This window comes from Procambarus clarkii, chromosome 29, assembly GCF_040958095.1.
Source record: "Procambarus clarkii isolate CNS0578487 chromosome 29, FALCON_Pclarkii_2.0, whole genome shotgun sequence".
Lineage (NCBI taxonomy): Eukaryota > Metazoa > Arthropoda > Malacostraca > Decapoda > Cambaridae > Procambarus > Procambarus clarkii.
In genome coordinates, this window is record NC_091178.1 from 680,038 (window position 1) to 702,332 (window position 22,295).

A 22,295-nucleotide genomic window follows, 5' to 3' on the forward strand; every position below is an offset into this window, starting at 1 on the left:
GAAGAAACGTTAAAGGAAAAATGTAATATGGAAAAAGTTCAGCAAAATTTTGAAGACATTCTGGCATTTATGGACACGAGTTACAGCGAGTTTGAAACTAAGGACATGATGACTCTGTACAATTTGTATATGAAGTTTTTAAAAACAAGAGCCAAGGGAATGAAACAAATGTCAATTACAGAGTCTTTTGCAATGGCTTCCAAGAAAGCTCGCATTGCATCACCTGCACCTGACTCATTGCATGTTGACCCAGTCAACCCAACAACTTCAGTCAACCCAACACCATCAACATCCACCACCACCTCTTTCATGTAAATAACTATGCTTCATCAACATCGATCATCAACATAGGCGGATCAGGACTTCAATTATTGCTGAGTACAAACAAAATACAGTCACATTTACGCTATGAACGTGTCAATTTTTTCCCTAGAGTTTTTTCATAATTTTTTATATTTTTTTCCTCCATTTCTCATATACGAACTTACATGTTAACCGACAGGTCTCGTCCCCAAGGGGTTCGGAAACCAAGTAGTGCTCTGTACCTGAAATTTATCACCGTTAAACATCATGTTATTTTCAGCTGCCCAATCAAAAACTTTGTTAATATCTGTTTGTAGTTTATCAATGTCTTCAGCAGAGGTAATTTTCATGCTTATTTTTGTATCATCTGCAAAGGATGACACGAAGCTGTGACTTGTGATTTTGTCTATATCTGATATGAGAATAAGGAACAGCAGTGGTGCAAGGACTGTACCTTGAGGTACAGAGCTTTTAACTGCGCTCGGACTCGATTTTACTTGATTGACTGTTACTCTTTGTGTTCTGTTCGACAGCAAATTGAGTATCCAGCGTCCTACTTTACCAGTTATACCTATTGACCTCATTTTGTGTGCAATCACTCCATGGTCACATTTATCGAATGCCTTTGCAAAATCTGTGTATACGACATCTGCATTATATTTTTTATCTAATGCCTCAGAGATTTTGTCATAGTGGTCAAGTAGCTGTGAGAGGCATGATCTTCCTGCTCTAAATCCATGTTGGCCTGGATTGTGGAGGTCATTGGTTTCCATGAATCAAGTGACCTGACTCCTGATCACTCTCTCAAATACTTTTATTATGTGGGACGTTAGTGCAACTGGTCTATAATTCTTTGCCAATGCTTTGCTACCACCCTTGTGTAGAGGGGCAATGTCTGCTGCTTTAAGCGCATCTGGTATCTCCCCTGTGTCCAAGCTCTTCCTCAACACTATACTGAGTGCCTGTGCTACTGGCACTTTGCATTTCTTTATAAATATTGAATTCCATGAGTCTGGACCTGGGGCTGAGTGCATGGGCATATTGTCAATTTCTCTTTCAAAATCTGCCACGCTTGTGTTGATATCAGTAATATTTACAGGTCTTTGAGTATCATTCTTAAAGAAATTGTCTGAATCTTTCACTTTCATGCTGAGTATCGGAGTGCTAAACATGTCCTCATACTGATTTTTTAGGATTTCACTAATTTCTTTGTCATCCTCAGTGTATGAACCTTCACTAATACGAATAGGTCCAATACTGGCAGTGGTTCTCGCTTTTGATTTAGCATATGTGAAGAAATATTTTGGGTTTTTCTTTATTTCTTGAATTGCTTTCTGTTCTAGTTGCCTTTCTTCAGTCTGATAGGAATGCTTCAGTCTCTGTTCGATTTCTTCAATCTCCCTGTTTAAATTATTTCTTATTTGTATGGAGAGTCGTGTCTGCTTAAGCATTTCCGTTAATTTCTTCCTTCTTTTGAAATGTCGTCTGCGTTCTCTCTTTTTTTTTTTTTTTATATATACAAGAGTTGTTACATTCTTGTACAGTGCAACTGTACATATTATACATACATACATATTATTTCTATATTTGACCTCTTTCTGGCTTTCCTCAAAGGAACATGTTTCACACAGACTTCATATGCTTCAGAAGTCAGTTTTTCTATTCCTTATGTAGGATTTTTATTTCTTAGAACATTTTCCCATTGAATGTTTTCAAGTTCCCTGTTTATTTTCTCCCAGTCTATCCTCTTATTATAAAATTGAATTTATTGAATAACACTTCTCGCTTGTTGTTTCTCTTGGGCCTACTACTGTTATTAATGTTAGTTTGCACTTCAATGAGCTTTTGGTCCGAGTACGTAGTGTCTGAGACAGTAATGTCTCTGATTAGCTCCTCATTGTTCATGAATATCAGGTCCAGCGTGTTTTCGTTCCTAGTTGGTTCTGTAATCTGCTGACTGAGCGAGAATTTGTCACAGAATCTCAGTAGTTCTCTGACCTGTGGTTGGTTATTTCCAGGTTGATTTCCTGCTATAATGTTATTGTTTACTATTCTCCATTTTAAACTGGGTAGATTGAAGTCTCCAAGGAAGATGATATCTGGTACTGAGTTTGCTAGGTTATCAAGGATATTCTCTATTTTGTGGATCTGTTCAGTGAATTCCTCAACTGTTGCATCTGGCGGTTTGTATATTAAAATAATAAGTAGATTCATATTTTCTACCTTGATTCCAAGTACAGTACCACTACCACCTCATTGGACGAGTTCAGGAGCTCTGTGCATGCCAGCTCCTCTTTAATATACAGACCTACTCCTCCACTTGACCTAATTACTCTGTCACATCTATATAGATTATAATTCAGAATCCAGTTTTCACTATTTATGTGGTCTTTTGTGTGGGTTTCTGTAAATGCACCAAATATTGAGTTTGATTCTATTAGGAGGCCATTTATGAACTTAACTTTATTTCTTGATTTTGGTTTCAAGCCTTGTATGTTTGCAAATATGAATGATTTCCCACATTGCGTTTCACTTCCAGTGGGCTTTGGTAGTTCTCCCCCCACTCTACCCAGGTCCAGGGTGTGTTGTTTTGGAAGTGATTCGTCCAGTTTTGGTAGTAGGACGGGTGTTGTGTGGTGTAGTACCTGTGTGCTTGTTGATAACTTGTATTCCAGTCTTGTGGGTTTCTCCCTATATGCCTCTATAATAAATCCGTCTTCCTTCAGGTTTAGTTCTTCATCTCCATACTGGGTTTGTTATGAGGTTCCGGAGTCGTCCTGGCTAGCGGACTGCCCGTTGTTGTCGTTGGATGCTTGGGGTGCTTCTGTCGTACCCGCACGCTTAAGTGGCGTCGTGAGGTGTTGACTGTGGTCCAGGTTTACCTGGGGGGGGGGCCACTTTGAGCACTTTAATGATTGCTTGTTCGCTCTTGCCCTTCTGCGGGATGTGGGCACAATTCAGCTTTGCGTGCAGGTTCCTTACCTGTCGGCTGTGCTTGTGGCTGAGGATTTGGGTGCTCGTGGCTTGCTGGCTTCAGTCTTGTGTTTCATTTCCCTTTTGGGGGCTGTTTTCGGATTGGCTTGCTGAGAATGTAGAGGTGCTTGGGGCCATTCCTGGGTCTGGTGCCTAGTTTTGGCTGTTCGTGTGATGTCTGCGCTTTTGAGGCTGTTTGCGCCGATCCTGCGGGATGCGGTGTCGCAATTTTTCCTCTGCGTGTCTTGCGTGTCGGCAGGTTGTGCTTGCTTTGTCAGCGAACTAATAAGCTGACTTCATAACACATTCCTCACTACCTCTCCTTCACTGACCGAACTGACTGATGTGACTGACTTGACTGACTGACTTGGCTGGCTGGCTCGCTGGATCACTTGCTCACTCGACTGACTCGACTGACTTGATTGACTGACTTGACTAATACACAACAAGGAGTTAGCGGGTGATAATGTTTCAGAGGCCATCATTTGTGAGAAAGCCAGGGTATTGCACGAAGACCTTGTAAAGAAAACCCCCCTGGAACTAGTTTTGCATCATTCCCGGGTTGTCTCGGGCATTGTTTCCTTCCGGCCTGCTCATGCTCCTCCTGTGCCGTCCTGCTCTGGGGCAGGATGCTCTTTTTCTCTGTTCCCTTTGATTTGTTGAGGCCCCTTCAGTTCCAGAGGGGTCCTTGGGGTTGTTGCTGCTTGGTTGGTTGGCCGGGGTGCTTTATGTGTCCAGTTGTGGCGCTCCACTGTTCTTTGCGCGCGGCAGTCTCTGTGGCCGGACTGCGCTTTGGGTTGATCCGGTTTCCCTTCCTGTTCTCAGGTTCGGGACTCTCCAGTCATCCACTAAGTCCTTCTGTCTAGCCGGCCTGCGGTCTCTCCAAATGCCCTTGATGTTTGTAGGTTTGCTGCGCTTGCTGCCGTCTTTATTGGCGTGTCTTGGGCTGAAATTCGGGCACAGGGTGGATTTGGCGGTCGCGCTGGGTCCTGGCTGCCCGCTTCTTCGTGTCTGTTCCTGGCCCTTGTCAGGCCTATGTCGCCTTGGGTCGGCTGTTGCAGCCTGTTGTCTCGACTTCATGTTGTGGTGTAAGCACCAGCCGCCTCCCAGATGCGTTCCTCTTTTTCTGTCTTTGATGAAGTAGCTCTGGGGAGCCCTCGGGGCTTCCCCCAGAAAACCAGCGTTGAATGTAATGAAACGCCATTTTCTGGGTGAGTCCTGGAGGCTCCGCGGCAACCCTCCCTCCGTCCCTCCAGTCGGCGGTTTTTCACATTTTTGATATCCAGCTTCAGAACTGAGGTGTGGATCGCCGGCACGAGGGTCTTGGGCTCCCCCTTCCCCTTTCCCCTCCCCGGGTAGGGGGAAGCTGTGCAGACATGCAGCATGGCTCGTGTGATGTCATGCTTGTTTGCTAGTTTTTCTTTTGGGGAGTTCTGTCCACTCGTTTGACGATTTTCGGTGTTAACCAGAATAGGGGTTTGTTTTGTGGCGCTTACCTTTCTGGGTGCCTGTCCTGGTCTATGGCAGATATAGAATGCTCCAAATCACATGTGCATTTCTATGGGCCATTGCTCCTCGTGCCTCTGTGAGGGGGGCCAGGTTCTGGCTTGTGGACCCCGGTAGGCCTAGAACTACACCCACATCGACTGATACAAAATAGTTAGGGTATCCATCTCAGCCATGAATAGCTCCGGGGAGCCTCCGAGACTCGCCCAGAAAATGACGTTTCATTACATTCAACGTTGGTTTTTTGCAGAAAACTGCAAGACCAATATTAATAAGGACAGCACAATTGAATCTGCTACTGAGGCAGTTTTAGTTAAAGGACCATGGGTAGTGCTTCAGGACCATCTTACTCATTATCCACTAATTATGAGGCATCTTGCTGAAGTACAGTAAGTCTTAAATATTGTTTTATGAAATTCTTATTGTTTTATAAAATTCTCATTAAATACAGTAAACATATCATCTTTATGTGCATTGTAACACATGGCATCCTTAACCCTTACACTGCACAATACATATATAGCTGATGGGAGTAACTTTACCGATATCGCGCAATACATCAATAGACATTTGAGTGTCTAGCTCTAGATTTTAAATGCCCGGCGAAGGATAGGGGGCAGCTATAGTCCAGTCACAACCGATAGTTAACAGACGCTACCTAGAAAAAAATTGTGGGCAACATTCCCGGGTGTGAGAGCCTCAGTACTAAGTGAGCCACCAAGGCTGTGTGCATCAGCCTTGGTGGTGAGTACATTAGGTGAGTATATTAGGTGAGTACAATTAGATGAGTACAGCATGAGCTCATAGCACTGCTGTTCAGCTTGTGGCCACAGCATCGCCTAAAAATGTCAAAATATATATGTACATGTTATTATTTAGCGATGATAGTATTACAGAAGACCCTTGGCTGTGAAACTTACCAAGATTTTGATAATTGCAGGATTGTGGTGATATTTAGCTCTGTGCTTCATGGTGGGGGAGTAATACTGAGGGAGGGAGGGAGGTGGCACTGTTTTCTGACTGTGTGTGGCCACCTTTTATTGATGTCTGATATTATATCGTTTTCCTCCAGGTGTTCTACCCATTTAGTTTTAATTATTTTTTCCAATATTCTGACTATTACACTTGTCAATGATACAGATCTGTAATTAAGGGGGTCTTCCCTGCTTCCACTTTTGTAGATTGGAACTATGTTAGCCTTTTTCCACACATCAGCTCAACTCCTGTACACAGAGATGCCTGAAAAATCAGTTGAAGTGGAATGCTGAGCTCAGGTGCACATTCTCTCAGAACCCATGGTGAAACTCCATCTGGACAAACTGCTTTGTTCTTACTTAGCTCCTTGAGCATTTTTTCCACTTCGTCTCTAGACACCTCTATGTGCTCTATGTTGTTCTCTGGAATTCTTATTGTATCTGGTTCGCTAAAGATTTAATTTTGTACAAACACACTTTGGAACTTTTCGTTTAATGTGTCACACATTTCATTTTCATTTTCCGTGAATATATTTCCCATTTTCAACCTCTGAATATTATCCTTTACCTGCAATTTGTTGTTTATGAATTTATCGAATAGACCTGTTTCTGTTTTACATTTGTCTGCAATGTGTGATAGTGACTGTACAATGTTCAAATATCAGTGAATCAATGCTGTTCAATATGTACACAGCGGTAGCCATAGCACCACAGCATTATTTCGTCATCTAGAAATCTTCAAACGACTTCTCATGTTCTTTTACAAAATAAACTTGAGGTAAATTATTGATATACAGGATTTAGTGATCATGATTTTGATAATAGCAGGATTGTGGTGATAATTAGAGCTGTGCATAGTATTGTGGGAGGAAGAATTTTGGTGAGGGAGGAAGGGAATCGAGGTAGTGTCACTATGTGTGGCAGCCATTCTTGTTTGGACTCGCCACACTAGCTTAGTGGTTCGCTATGGTGAACAAAAATTTAGATACTTATATATAACGTGTGAGTAAATAGTGTAATATCAGCAACAGGAGTATGTTGGGATGAGCCATTTTGGTGAGGGAGGTGGCGTCATATTTCTAGCGTCATCTGCTGAGTGACTTGTCATGCAGTGTACTCACCTAATTGTGCTTGCGGTGGTTTAGCTTTGTTTCTTTGGTTCCGCTTCTCAACTGTCAATCAACTGCTGTACAGATTCCTGAGCCTACTGGGTTCTATCATATCTACATTTGAAACTGTGTATGGAGTCAGCTTCCACTACATCACTTCCTAGAGCATTCCATTTATTAACTACTCTGACACTGAAAAAATTCTTTCTAGCATCTCTGTGGCTCATCTGGATACTAAGTTTCCACCTGTGTCCCCTTGTTCGTGTCCTACCCGTGCTGAAGAGTTTGTCTTTGTCCACCCTGTCAATTCCCCTGAGAATTTTGTAGGTGGTTATCATGTCTCCCCTTACATTTCTGTTTTCCAGGGACGTGAGGTTCAGCTCCTTTAGCCTTTCCTCGTAGCTCATAGTTCCTCGTAGTTCCTCTCAGTTCCGGGACGAGCCTGGTGGCATACCACTGAATCTTCTCTAACTTTGTCTTGTGTTTAACTAGGTATGGACTCCAGGCTGGCACTGCATATTCCAAGATTGGTCTGACATAAGTGGTATACAGGGTCCTGAATGATTCCTTACACAAGTTTCTAAAGGCAGTTCTTATGTTGGCCAGTCTAGCATATGCCGCTAATGATATCCTTTTGATGTGGGCCTCTGGAGACAGGTTCAGTGTGATATAAACCCCCCAGATCTTTCTCTCTATTTGACTTTTGCAGGATTTCACCTCCCAGGTGATACCTTGTGTTCAGCCTCCTGCTCTTTTCGCCTAATTTCATTACTTTACACTTTCCCGAGTTGAACTTTAGCAGCCATTTTCTAGACCATTCCTCCAGTTTGTCCAGGTCATCCTGTAGTCTCTGTGTATCTTCATCCGTCTTGATTCTTCTCATAATTTTTGCATCATCAGCAAACATTGAGAGGAATGAGTCAATACCCTCCGGAAGATTGTTTACATATATTAGAAACAGGATGGGTCCAAGTACTGAGCCCTGTGGGACTCCGCTGGTGACATCTCGCCACTCTGATGTCTCCCCCCCTCACCGTTACTCGCTGTTTCCTGTTGTTTAAGTACTCCCTTATCCACTGCAGCACCTTCCCTTTTACTCCTGCCTGTTGCTCCAACTTTTTTAACAGCCTTTTATGGCATACTGTGTCAAAGGCTTTCTGGCAGTCCAGGAAAATGCAGTTGGCCCACCCTTCCCTTTCCTGCCTAATTTTTGTTGCCTGGTCATAGAATTCTAGTAAACCAGTGAGGCACGATTTATCATCTCTGAAACCATGTTGGTGGTGCGTTACAAAGATATTTCCCTCCAGATGCTCTACGAGCCTTTTCCTCACAATCTTCTCCATCACCTTGCATGGTATACAAGTTAGGGAAACTGACCTGTAGTTCAGTGCCTCTTGCCTGTCACCCTTCTTGTATATTGGGATTACGTTAGCTGTCTTGCAACTTTCTGGTAGGTCTCCTGTTTCCAGTGACCTCTTATGTACCATAGAGAGTGGCACACTTAGTGCTTCTGCACCTTCCTTTAGTATCCATGGTGAGATTCTGTCAGGCTCAACAGCCTTTGTCACATCAGCTCCAACAGACACCTTTTGACCTCATCACTGGTGAGGTCAAATTCCTCCAAGGTTGCTTGGTTTGCCTCCTCATTTAGTGCAGGGGCTTCTCCTTGTTCTATTGTGAAGACCTCCTGGAATATCTTGTTGAGTTCTTCACATACCTCCTTGTCATTCTCTCTGTATCTGTTCTCTTTTTTCAATTTCATCACTTGTTTCTTCACTGCTGTTTTCCTCCTGATGTGGCTGAGGAGGAGCTTTGATTGGGTCTTGGCTTTACTCACTATGTCATTTTCAAACTGTCTCTCTGCTTCCCTCCTCACTCTGAGGTACTCATTTCTGGCCCTCTGGTATATCTCCCTGCTCTCCAGTGTTCTGTTATTTCTGTAGTTTCTCCATGTTCTTTTATTCAGTTGCTTCGCTACCTTGCATTCCTGGTTGAACCATGTATTTTTCTGTTGTTTTCGTTTCTCTCCTTTTGGACCGGGATAAACCTGACCTATGTGCAGCTTCCTGGCATTTCTGGGTGATAAAATCCATCATGTCCTGCACAGTCTTGTCTTTAATTTCTGTTTCCCATGGTATTCCCCTTAGGAAGTGCCTCATCTCGTCATATTTTCCTCTTCGGTAGTTTAATCTTTTCCCCTCCGATCCCATCCCTGGATAGGTTATCCCTACCTCCACCAAGTACTCAAAAGTCAGTACACTGTGATCACTCATTCCTATGGGGGGCTTCAACTTTGACTTCCCTTATTTTGAATCGTTCAGGGTGAATATCATGTCGAGTCTAGCTGGTTCATCATTCCCTCTCACTCTTGTGGGTTCCCTGACATACTGCCTCAGAAAGTTCCTTGTTGCCACTTCCAAGAGTTTAGCTCTCCATGTATGTAGTTAAATATGACCGAAAAAGTGAGATTAATAATTCTAATACGAATTTTCTCTATTTCTTATGTTTCTTTTTACTATTGATGGTAATTGAAAAGTCAATTCTCCAAAATTCATTTTTAATTCTAGTCTGACGTGACGCTTGAATGCGTTTCGTAATAACTTATTACATTTTCAAAGACTTTAGTTTACACACACAACTGTAACCTAAAAACACTAAACAGAGTTTTACTTATACTAACACTAAACAGCTTATCCGTCTTACATATATACTCGCACTTGGGTGAGGTGATATGGTGCAACAGTTTTGGATGAGGTGAACAAATTTGTGACAAAAAGCATAAGAATAAGGATATGAGAGCATAAGAATGGAAGTAACTGCAGAGGGCCTATTGGCCCATACTTCCTCTTGATGCTTCTATATTGGTTCAGAGTCTTGAAGTGGGTAGAATATAGTTGTGCATTAATTGGCTGTTGATTGTTGGTGTTGACTTTTTGATGTGTAGTGCCTCGCAGATGTCGAGCCGCCTGCTATCGCTGTACCTATCAATGATTTCTGCGTTGTCTGTTAAGATTTCTCTGGTGATGGTCTGATTGTGAGAGGAGATTATGTGTTCCTTTATGGACTCCTGTTGCTTATGCATTGTTAATCGCCTGGAAAGAGATGTTGTTGTCTTGCCTATATACTGAGTTCTTTGGGGCTTACAGTCCCCAAGTGGGCATTTGAAGGCATAGACGACATTGGTCTCTTTCAAGGCATTCTGCTTTGTGCCTGGAGAGTTTTTCATGAGTAGGTTGGCAATATTTTTTCTTTTATAGTAAATCGTCAATAGTATTTTCTGTTTTTTGTCTGTAGGGATAATGTTCCTATCAACAATATCTTTCAGGACCCTTTCCTCCGTTTTATGAGCTGTCGAGAAGAAGTTCCTGTAAAATAGTCTAATAGGGGGTACGTGTGTTGTGTTAGTTGACTCTTCAGAGGTTGCATGGCGTTTTACCTTTCTTCTTATGATGTCTTCAACAAAACCATTAGAGAAGCCGTTGTTGACTAGGACCTGCCTTACCCTACAGAGTTCCTCGTCGACTTCCTTCCATCCTGAGCTGTGGCTGAGAGCACGGTCGACGTAAGCATTGACAACACTCCTCTTGTACCTGTCTGGGCAGTCAATATTGGCATTGAGGCACATTCCAATGTTTGTTTCCTTAGTGTAGACTGCAGTGTGGAAGCCTCCACATCTTTCCGTGACTGCTACATCTAGAAAGGGCAGCTTCCCATCCTTCTCCATCTCGTAAGTGAAACTCAACACAGAATTCCGCTCGAATGCCTCCTTTAGCTCCTGCAGAGGTATGACATCAGGTACTTGTGTAAAAATGTCGTCAACATACCTGCAGTATATGGCAGGTTTCAAGTTCATGTCAACTAAGACCTTCTGTTCGATGGTGCCCATGTAGAAGTTCGCAAACAGGACACCTAGGGAAGAACCCATGGCGACCCCATCTATTTGCTTATACATGTTCCCATCTGGGCTCAAGAAGGGTGCCTCTTTAGTACAAGCTTGGAGTAGTTTCCTTAGAATGTTTTCTGGTATGTCAAGAGGAGTACAAGCCGGATCACGATACACTCTGTCCACTATCATCCCGATTGTTTCATCCACATGTACGTTGGTAAACAGTGATTCTACGTCCAACGAGACTCTTATCCCTGTGACCCATGTTCCTCGCTGTAAGTCAACAAATTCCTTTGGAGACTTCAGGCTGAAATCACAAGGGTACATAAGGAGTCAGTAAGCTGTTGAGTCGCTTCACCAGTCTGTATGTGGGTGTGGGTATCTGGCTGATGATTGGCCGAAGTGGGTTTCCAGGCTTGTGGGTCTTGACATTTCCATACGCATTCCCAGGTTTGTATTCTCCAATAACCTTTGGTAGGTGGAGTCCGGATTTCTTGGCGTTCACAGTTTCAATCAATCTGTTTACCTTTGTTTTCAATTCGGCTGTAGTATCCTTCATTACCCTTTGGAATTTAGTTTGGTCAGAGAGTATGAGGTTCATTTTCGCCAGATATTCGTCTTTTTTAAGAATGCCGTATATTGGCGACTTGTCACCTCTCCTGACGACTATCTCCTTGTTCTCACAAAGGCTCTTAGCTGCCGCTTTGAGCTCGGGGGACAGTATGGTGCTTCTCTAGTTGCCTCGAATCTTTCCTCCTCCTGCAATAAGTTCTGCTTGCAAGGTGTCCTTAGTGGTAATCTTCTTTTGCGTCTCGAGGTCGAATATGTCGTCCAACAAGATCTCCAACTCCACTTTCCGAGCCATCTCGCTTGGTCTGGACATAACGTGACAGTTTATACCCAGATTTAGGAGAGTGATAAATACTCTCCATGTATCTGCACCACCATGTGTGGGGTCCCATTCTCCCAGTCTATTTTTCCATGGTTGAAATCGCCCATGATTAAGAGTCTTGAGCCATTCCTGCAGGCAACTGATGCTGCTCTCTCTATTATATTATTGGTTGCCATGTTGTTCCTATCAAACTCCTGTCTGGGTCTTCTGTCATTTAGGAGAGGGGTGCAAATAACTGCCACTATTATCTTAGGTCCACCCATTGTTATAGTTCCTGTTATGTAATCTCTGAACCCGTCACAGCCTGGAATTTCCATCTCATCAAAACTCCAGTCCTTCCTTATCAGCAGGGGCCACTCCTCCACATCCTCTCCCTTCCCTTTCTTTCCTTACTATATAGTAGTCCTTTGGAAACACAGCATCTGTTATGACTCCTGACAGTTTTGTTTCCGTAAGTCCTATTACATCAGGGTTTTCTTCTTGTGCCCTTTCTGCCAGTTCACTTGCTTTATTGGTAATCTCATCAATGTTTGAGTACATTACCTTGAAGCTCACTTTCTTATATCCATTTTCACCCTCACTCCCCACAAGTGTAGGAAGTTGTTCCATGGTCATTGCTACTTGGGTAGGCTCATCCTCCTGTGAGGTAGTTGCTAGGGGTTCAGGGGGAGGTGGATTGGGGGATGGAGGGCTTAGGTCTTGCGTAGGCTTGCTTGGGGCAGGAAGAAGTCCTGGGGATGTGGGGGCAGGGAGTGCTTGAGGTTGGGGGGACAGGGATTACTTGGGGAGAGGGCACACCCTCCTGTGATGTAGTTGACAGGGGTTTGGGAGGAGGTGGAGTGGGAGATGGAGGGCTTAGGTCTTGCCTGGGCCTGCTTGGGGCAGGAAGACTAGGCGCTGGGAAAGCAGGGGATACTCGAGGTAAGGGGAGAGGGAGGATTTGGGTGATATGGTGGGCATTGTGCAGGGGCCAAGGAAGGGTTTGTGCTGGGGGTTATGGGGGGCCCTATTGGGTGGTGGGCTGGGGTTCGTGAGTTGCTGGATTGGGGTTCCCCACTCCCCTCTGGGATTGCTGGGTTGGAGGCTGAGGTTCCCTGGCTTCGTTCCTCTCCCTGCACCTTTTCCTTGCATCTGCTGCCCTTGCTGTCTCGTCCCTGGTCATGTCCCTCTGAACCTCTTTGTAGTTCCTGTGTATGGTGGCCACTGTGCTGTTTGAATACAATACCAGCTTAGTTGTATAGTTATGGTGAATAAAACATGTTGATACTTATACATAACATGTGTAAATAGTGTAATAAAAACAATAACAATATGGTGGGAGGAGGAATGTTGGTGAGTAAGATATTGGAGGAGTAAGGGAGGGCTGGCTGGGTGTGGCAGCCCACTCTTGTTTTTTTTGGGCTCACCATACCAACTTAATGGTTCATTATGGTCAACACATATGTAGATGGATATATACAATGTGTGTATATAGTGTAATAACAGCAAAAATACTGTTTGATTGATCGTAGAATATAATATATATGTGTCACACATATATGCACCCCATAATTTTAAGCATAGTGATGTTCCACACTTTGAACTATAAAAATTACACAATTTACACACTTTTGAATAATATTACACCAAAAAAAGAGAAGAAACGAATGAGAAACATCAAAATAATTGTGAAACATTATATTTGTGGCAACTGCCGCCCCACAGGGTGGCGAGGCCGACTGACTCAGAGCGCTCCATCACTCAGCGCCCATAATTTGCTCAACTTCCCAGCTTCATCACGGCTAAAGTATGTCACATACAATATTTTTTTTAGCTTCCCGTGATCAGAGACTGTATTTTAACAATATAAGAAGAGAAAATCATTTTATGGAAAGAATTTATTTTTGGCGCACCACGGGTGTGTGTCGTATTTTAATGCACTTCAGTGGTTAAACATCATATTATCTATGGCTCATTGGAAGACCTGATTAACATCAGATTAGAGGTTTGCTATGTCCTCTATATGGTCCTCTCATGTAAATCATACTGAAATCTGTAGAAGATGATACAGTTTTGACGTGTTGGAGATATGTACGAGGGACAATATGAATCATGATGGTGCTGAAAGTGGTAGGAATAGGAATAACTACTGATATGCAGGGGAAGAATGTAACACAATACAGTACTATAGTTTGTATCATTGTCTGTGTTTGATAAGAGGATCCAAAAAGGTACCAGAGCTATCATGGTACCTTGGGGGAATGAGCTTTTCACAGTGGATGATCCATGCTTTACTTTGTTGATTATTACACTTCAGGTTATGTTTGTTAAAGCTCCATCTACCTACTTCCTTTTAAATGCATTTTGTGTTCAATAATACAATGGTTCCATTTATGAAAAAAAGTGTCAAAATCTGTTTATATTATATCAATGTTTTTCTTGTGTTCCACATCATTTAACCACTGAACTGCACAACACACCTGCAGGCGCTCGACTGGGGGGTGTGCAACGCGCCTGCAGGCGCTCGACTGGGGGAGGGGGAGTGTGCAACGCGCCTGCAGGCGCTCGACGGGGGTGCGTAACATGCCTCCGGGATCTTATATTTTTAGAGTATGATGTGGGGAAATCTGGTTCTAGTTTAATACTGATAAATGTGTAATTTTATGAATGCAAATAAAGATTAATTCTAAGATATCTCGAAGAACCATAAAATATGTTAAATGAGACAACCAGTGGCTTATGGATCTCTATGATTATATGTAATTAAATTCTATTATTCTATTAAGCAATTAAGCAATGAACCATATATTCTGTACATTCTAGAACCAGCTTCCCATGACACATTTTGGGGGGTATTCTATGAGATTAATCTATGTGCAAAATATATTATGTGATAATACTAATAATATGCACACACATAGATAATGATAAAAAAATGTAATGCAAGAAATACTACTGCATATTAAAATCAAATCATGTGTATGATTAATATGCAATGATTAGAAATGCTTGACTCTCAATAATTAAATTATACTATCTACAATGAAAACTGATTAAATCTCAGCTGTGACAGAGGGACATAAGTGGAGTCCAGTTTCTACAACAGTCTGGAAACAGCTTGAGATAGTGATCCATGGAACACGTAAGTATATGACAGTCACACGCTTCCTCAGTGTTGTTGCACCATGCTGCAATAATTAAGTTCCATAATTTCCACTCCAAACTAGGATTCACACACATAAATGCAATATCTAAATATTTGAGTGGAGGAAACAGCACTTACATGGGTTTTATTTTATCGCCTGCAGCGTCACGACATGGCACCTTCATAAATATTTATTAATGAGCTCAAATAACAAATAATAAGAGGTAAATGCCTGCCGATACTGGTGTCCGTAATTCTGGTGAGCTGCGTCCTCAATCTGAAGTCCAATGATGTACAGATGTTTGCAGAATTGTCTGGTATAAAAGGACCGCTTCGGACCACCGTGCTGCCAGTGGATCTAATATGGTGAGAGTGCCTCCTTCCCCCTTCGGGGGATGCGCATGCGCGATGGGTCTCAGTAGGGGGCCTGAGCATAAATTATATTTATTCATTAAAGCTAAATAAGGAAGGAAGTGTTTATGAAAACTGTTTATATCTTAATCAAATACTTTATGTGGTGATGTTTGATTCTCACAGTGCAAGTCAGTTAACGTAGACTGCACAAATAAACGAGAATCCTTTGGAGTTGGAAATGATTTTGTATTATAATATTATTTACTAGAACAGCTATCAAGCTGGGTAAAGGAATTCCAGTAAACTGTTGTATACTAAATAAAGTAAACCTATTACTAAATAATTATCCTTGATAAAGGAAAGTAAATGGTTGGACTGCTATCAGATATACAGATACTGTATGTGGAAATTTATTCTCCGTGGGTAGCTGACGCAACTGCACAATTCTAGGAGAAATTACATGATGTTCCACGTCCTAATGCAATGAATTCTATGATACTAAACTACGGATTAGTAGTATTAGTTAATTATAACACTTAGTACAGGATGTACATCCCATTGTACTAAGGATTAGTAAATGAGTATTAAATGAGTATGAAACCTAATACAGGAAATATATCCTGTTGTATTAGGGATGAGAATAACTGTTGGAAATTTCAAATATATATTTCAAATCTCCCGCGACTACATTGGGTTCACATCAGTATTTCAGAAGAGCCTGAGTGTAATAATGACTGTGTACAATGTTCAAATATCAGTGAATCAATGCTGTTCACAATGTTCACAGTGCTAGCCACAGCACCACAACATTATTTCGTCCATCTAGGAATCTTCAAAAGAATTCATTTGTTACTTTACAAAATAAATTTGTGGTCAGTTATTCATTTACAGGATATAGTGACCAGAATTGTGATAATAGCAGGACTGTGGTGATAATTAGCGCTGTGCGTAATATTGTGAGAGGAGGAAGTTTGGTGAGGGGGGAGGGATTCCAGATAGCATCACTGTGTGTGGCAGCCACTCTTGTTTTGCTCACCATACTAGCTTAGCGGTTCGCTATGTACAACGCCACCTCCCTCACTATTTTGGTGAGGGAGGTGGCGTTGTACTCATAGCGTCGTCTGCTGGCTGCTGTGTGATTTCTCATGCAGTGTATGGTGGCCACTATGCTGTTTGGACACATACCAGCTTACTTGCATAGTGATGGTGAATAAAACATGTAGATACGTATACATAACATGTGTAAATAGTGTAATAAAAACAATAACAGTATGGTGGGAGGAGCAATGTTGGCAAGTAAGGTGTATGGAGTAAGCTAGGTGTTGGAGGAGTGAGGGAGGGCTGGCTGGGTGTGGCAGCTCACACTCGCAGAGTTCTGAGTGTGTTGATGGTGAATGTATATAGTGTGTGATAGTGTATAGTGTGTAAATATGTTGTAAATATACATATATGAACATGAAACATTGGATATATGAGCAATTTATGTGGACACATTTGAGACACATATAACAGTGTCTTGGGGCAGTACGGATGTTCTACTGCCATAATATTGTTTACGTGTTCATTATACATAGGATTTCGAAGAAAAAACAAATGTATTTGGAAATGTACACAAAAAAATATTTGTGGCAACTCGCGCATGTTTAAGCTGGTGGGTGACTGGCTCCTGGAGTCAACGTCACAAGCGACCACCAAATCACGACGTCACACGCCATTTTCCGGACCCCATTGCTGCCAAAGTAATTACAATTTCGATTTTTTTTTTTACATATCTATGTTCAGGGAAGGGTATTGAATATTTTCAAAAACAAAAGGAATTTTTTCCAGAGAATTTATTTCCTGCGCACAGGGTGGGTTGGGGGTGCCGTATTTGGAAGGCGAGCAACACAGTGGTTAAGGCCATGTCATAGTGATCTAGCAATTGTGAGAGAATTGAGAATGCAGAATCTAGATACAAAAGCTTAGTTGTGGTATTTTTCAGACATTATGTATATAATATTATAAGAGACTGTTCAAAATTTGACAGTTGAAATGCTATGCATGCTAGTGACTTTACAAGAATGTAGGAGATGTGGAAGGAGGGAGTAGAGAGAGACTATCCCAGGCACTGCCCAGTAACCCTCCTAGTACATTAGAATATATGTACCATATTTGTTGAATGTTTTAACAATTTAAATACTCAGTACTACTGTGTTTGAATTTCAAAACAGTTTCATCCTTCATTAAAGAAAAGTGCTCAATTTTGAATAATCTTGTCTGGTTCTTTTATATTTAAGTACAGTACTGTAACGTCATTTAATAAAATATATATTTTTCAGAAATAAAGCCCCTGGTAACACTGTGAATGTATCAATACCAGGTGGTGGGAAAAAATTATGTCTCATCTCCAACAATGGAAATCAGAGCAGCAAAAAGCCACTGGAGGTAAGTTCACTGGGTCTTCCCTGTAACTGTATCAGTTACTGCTCCAGGTAAGTCCACTACGGGCTCACCATAACCATTGTTACTTGGAATTTTTTGTTCAGAGTAGCTGAATCTAAAATAACCAACAACAACAACTGGGTTAATAATATGAAGGTTTTCTTCATTTTGAACTAGTAACATGTGATGTGCTTAGAGAAATTAGGGTTCTTAATTTTTTTTTTCATCATTAACCACACTGTACTATGCACACTGTGATATGGGAAAAAGGAGTGCACACACCCGCATATCATTTTTCTTAATGTATCATAAGATTCAAAACTCTTGTGGGTGCATGAGATATACATCAGGCTATGAGCCCCGTATATTGGAGCTCACATTTTTCTGAGGCTGTGTATTGAATTGGTTAGTTTATAAATTGTCAACAGACCAGCTTAGTGGTTTGTTATGGTGCATAAATATGTAGATAGTTATATATAATTGTGTGTATGTAGTGTAATAACAGCAAAAACATTGTTTGATTAAGCTAAGAATATAATACAGAGGTGCCTCAATTGACGAATTTAATCCATTCTGGCACTGAGCTCGTCATGTGAAATGCTCGTCTTGTGAAACAAATTTCCCCATTCAAAATAATGGATATAAAATTAATCCGTTCCACCACCGAAAAACATCAATATGATACAGTATTCTATTTTTTTTTCGGAGAAAATAAAGCAGCCTACCTGACATACACTGAATAAACCTTTTTTCTGTGGGGAGCCCTTACGGCTCCCTGGAGCTTATCGGGTTCTGTCCGGCAACCCTCCCTCCCTCCGGTCGGCGGTTTTTCGCGTGTTTTGACATCCAGCCTCAGAACTGATGGGTGGATAGCCGGCGTGGGAGGTCTGGGGCTCCCCCTTCCCCCTCCCGAGGAGGGAGGAGCTGCGCAGACAGCGGGGCGGTGACGTATGACGTCATACTAGTTTCCTTGTTTTCTGTTGAAGAGTTCTATCCACTAGTTCGGCTTTAGGTAGCAATTTTCACCAGAATAGGGGTTTGTTTTGGAATGCTTACCTTTCTGGATGCTTGACCCGGTCGATGGCAGACATAGAATGCTTCCAACCACACGGGGGTTTCTATAGGCCATTGCTCCCCTTGCCTCTCTGAGGGGGCCAGGTTCTGGCCGTGGTCCCCGGTAGGCCCTAGAACTCCATACACATGACTGATGCCAAAGTCTGACATTAGCATATCAGCCGGTAAAGCTCCGGGGAGCCTCCGGGTCTCACCCAGAAAATGGCGTTTCATTACATTCAACGCTGGTTTTTTACTTTATTACATTCTTTTTTTTTTTTCTTTTTTTATTCCAGTTGGAGACAGAGATGGACGTAGAGAGGGAAGCTGAAAAAGAGAGAAAGCGTAGAGAAAAAATCCAAGAGATAACACAAGGAACTGCCATCCCAGCAACACAAATTAAAAAAAAGAAGAAACTGAACATATGAGTTCTATAGTTCTATATTCATATACAGTTCTATATAGTTCATATTTGGCAGTTTACTCTAGTCTTTAATTGATTTAAAAAATACTGAAAATAAGATTAACAATTGTGAAATGCAAGAAACTTGTGATAGGAGATATAACTTTAATAATAATAAAAATTGTAATGGAGAAACTTACTACCATGTCATATTGCTTAAATGAAGGTGAATGAAAGACCCAATTTATGTTTAAGTGTATCAAAAACATAATTTTTAGATGTATCCTACATCCTACATTTCTCAGAATATAGTACAGTGGTACGTCCGCTTTCAAATTTAATCCATTCCCAGAGACGGTTCATAAACTGAAAATTCATAAACCATAACGAATTTTCCTATAAGAAATAATGTAAATTGAATTAATCTGTTGCACACTCCCAAAAATATTAACATAAAAATACATTTTATACAGAATACTACTCATATTTTTCGTACACAAAACAATCGGGTATAAATATTGTAACGTACGATTGTTACGTTGTTGGGTAGATTAGATACACAGTGTTTAGTGAGTTTCATATTTATTTAGTAGTCCTGGATACAGCAGTGTCGTAGACGTTGAGACAGAGCTTGGAGCAGAGCAGAGAGCCGAGTGTAGCCGGAGTCGCGGAGCTCTATGTGGGAGAGCGTGGCGACTCACTTGGGAATTGTGAGTGTCTGAACTCGGGAGTGAGAGCGTTGTAGCTCGATGCGGTCCTAGTCTGCTGTCTGTTCTGTGTCGAAGCTGTAGTGTCTTGGAGATGATTAGAACTGCCTACGCCGAGTGCTACATTTTTGACTGGAAATTGTACTGTTGTCTTCTCATATCGCTTCCTTATATTTGATAACTACCCCTCACCTTTCTCTACTAGGATAGGAGGATGTGAGAACTGTTACCTGTAATTAGGGATAGGATTATAGCTTGTGTAGTTAGTGCTAATTAGTTATGCCATAAAGATAATGAAATAATGGAGCAAGTATAAGGATTACTTGCTACAATATGAACCATAAATAAAGTAAGTGAACATTTAACTGCACTTTACCTTATCTGTGGTGAGGTTATCCGGGGAGCCGACGGGGCTCCCCCCAGAAAACCAGCTTTGAATGTAATGAAACGCCATTTTCTGGGTGAGTCCTGGAGGCTCCCCGGCATCCCTCCCTCCCTCCAGTCAGCGGTGTTTTTCGCGTATTTTGACATCCAGCCTAAGAACTGCCAGATCGCCAGCGTGGAGGGTCTGGGGACCCCCCTTCCCCCTCCCGGGGAGGGGGGGGGGTTGGTGGTGTGGCGATGTGATGACGTCATGCTAGTTTGATCATTTTGTTTGAGGAGTTCTGTCCACTCGTTCGGCTTTCGGTAGCAATATTTTCACCAGAATAGGGGTTTGTTTTGGGGCGCCTGCTTTTCTGGGTGCCTATCCCGGTCAATGGCAGACATAGAATGCTCCCAACCACAAGGGGGGGTTTCTATAGGCCATTTCTCCTCGGGCCAGGTTCTGGCTCATGGTCCCCGGTAGGCAAGAACTCCTAGCACTTTGACTGATGCCAGAAAGTTATACATATCCATTCAGCCTGGATAGCTCCGGGGAGCCTCCAGGACTCGCCCAGAAAATGGCATTTCAATACATTCAACACTGTTTTTTTCTTATGGCATTGTTAATTAGCTTTCAGGGAACAAAAATTCAAATAAAATGTCTCTAGCTTTTGTAGTTTAGCTGTAGTGGCTTGGAGAAGTTGAATATTTTTAGGTAAAAATGGTTGAGGTGCCACATGGGAATAACTTTGTTGATTTATTTTCATTGTTTTTCTCTTTATTTATTTAGTTTTTCATGCTAACAGGTTGTATTTGTGTGTCAAAAGATACTGTCTATTATATATAACTTTGAAGATCTAAGTATGTATGGATACAAGTATAGATATACAGACACCCACATACTTATTTATAATAATATAATAGGGGTACCACCTCTGGTGCAATTGTAGGGACCCATAACCTCAAAGAAGAAAATAAAGAGTATTTAGAAAAGACCTTGTGGATTTTCACTGACCAATTTAATCTTTTCTTCTCCTACCACCCCTATTTTTTTTTTTTTTTTTAAATTTAGCGACTTGCCTCCTCTTACAGATACACCTATGCAGATATTGCCAAACAGGAGCAAGTTGTGCCATGCTTTGATGGTGGCCACGGCATTAAGATTTTCAGACCATTCATGAACTTTCCTATGAAGATCTGTATATTTCCCTGCTGCAAATGAATGCGCTGCTTTTTGGAATGTGGGGAAGAGTTGTGGTGGTGGATGCTTTGATGGCCCCCAGGAGGTGATCTGATGACAGGAAGTTTGCTGGGATGTGTGGGGGTGCGGGGGGAACCTGTGGGCCTTCTCTCTCTACAGGTTTCATCCATGAACCCTCACAGCTGTTGTGTTGGCGTAGGGTTCCATCGTTTCTAAGACTATGAGATTCATCACAAACCTGACATATTTCTCTGGGTGCACTGTTCCCAGGACCGTGTTCTTGACTGAGGGGTTCCTGGTTAGTTGTAGTAGTCCCCTTCATCCCCCGGGCGAGCTGAGACATCGGCAGGCGTGGGAGGGTGGACACAGGTGGTGGCAGCAGGGGTGGTTAGCTGTCCCTCGCACTCGCCACTCATGTGAGTTCTTGTGTATCTCTCTCTTTTAAGAGGAACCTGAATGCTTGCTGTGACTTGTTCCATATCTGGGTGCATGGAGGGGTAACGCATCTCTGCAACAAGCGCTGTGTGGACGGTGAATGGGTGGGTGGGAGATGCCCAGGCGCAAGGTGGACGGGGTAGTGGGGTGGCAGGAGGTACAGTGGTGCGGTGAGGCCGGCGGGTGGGGAGAAGGGGGGGTCGACCGGGCACCGCTTGGCTTGAGGAGTGGAGGGGTCAGGGTGGCACTTAAACACTGGTACAATTTTCTTATATATCGCTGCACAATAGTGAATGAATCATACACTTGTAGTCTGACACACTGCGAGCTCGATTAACTCAAAAAATAAAAATTTAAATGTTCGTTTGCTCAAAATCTCTAATCCCCGAAAGTTCTTCGTCGATTGCTTTGAAATTTTGATACAACGTTCTATTCGCATTCGAGCATGTTTTTATATACATACTATATAGATGTCACGTCTGTGAAAGGTAAAAACATAATTTTTGGGGGAAAAACTGTGTTTTTCATGTAAGGGAAATCTCCAAAACCTCTTTACCAATTGCTTTGAAATTTTGACACAATGTTGTATTC

At 42.1% G+C, this 22,295-nt stretch overlaps 1 protein-coding gene across 8 annotated transcripts in view; it reads left to right on the forward strand.

Annotated features, from left to right (window-relative positions):
- The window catches only part of LOC123764934 (uncharacterized), a 69,595-nt gene extending 48,531 nt beyond the window's left edge, over nucleotides 1–21,064 (forward strand). For 7 of the 8 annotated variants that reach the window (XM_045753129.2, XM_045753130.2, XM_069333208.1 and 4 more), the window contains 3 exons: nucleotides 5,033–5,171; nucleotides 17,440–17,545; nucleotides 18,892–21,064. In XM_045753129.2, the coding sequence (XP_045609085.1) occupies nucleotides 5,033–5,171; nucleotides 17,440–17,545; nucleotides 18,892–19,023 (377 nt within the window). In that variant the 3' untranslated portion in view covers nucleotides 19,024–21,064. Of the gene's footprint in view, nucleotides 1–5,032; nucleotides 5,172–17,439; nucleotides 17,546–18,891 lie in introns of those variants that run through there. The other variant, XM_069333211.1, reaches the window with a different exon arrangement.
- Nucleotides 21,065–22,295: the final 1,231 nt, after the last annotated feature.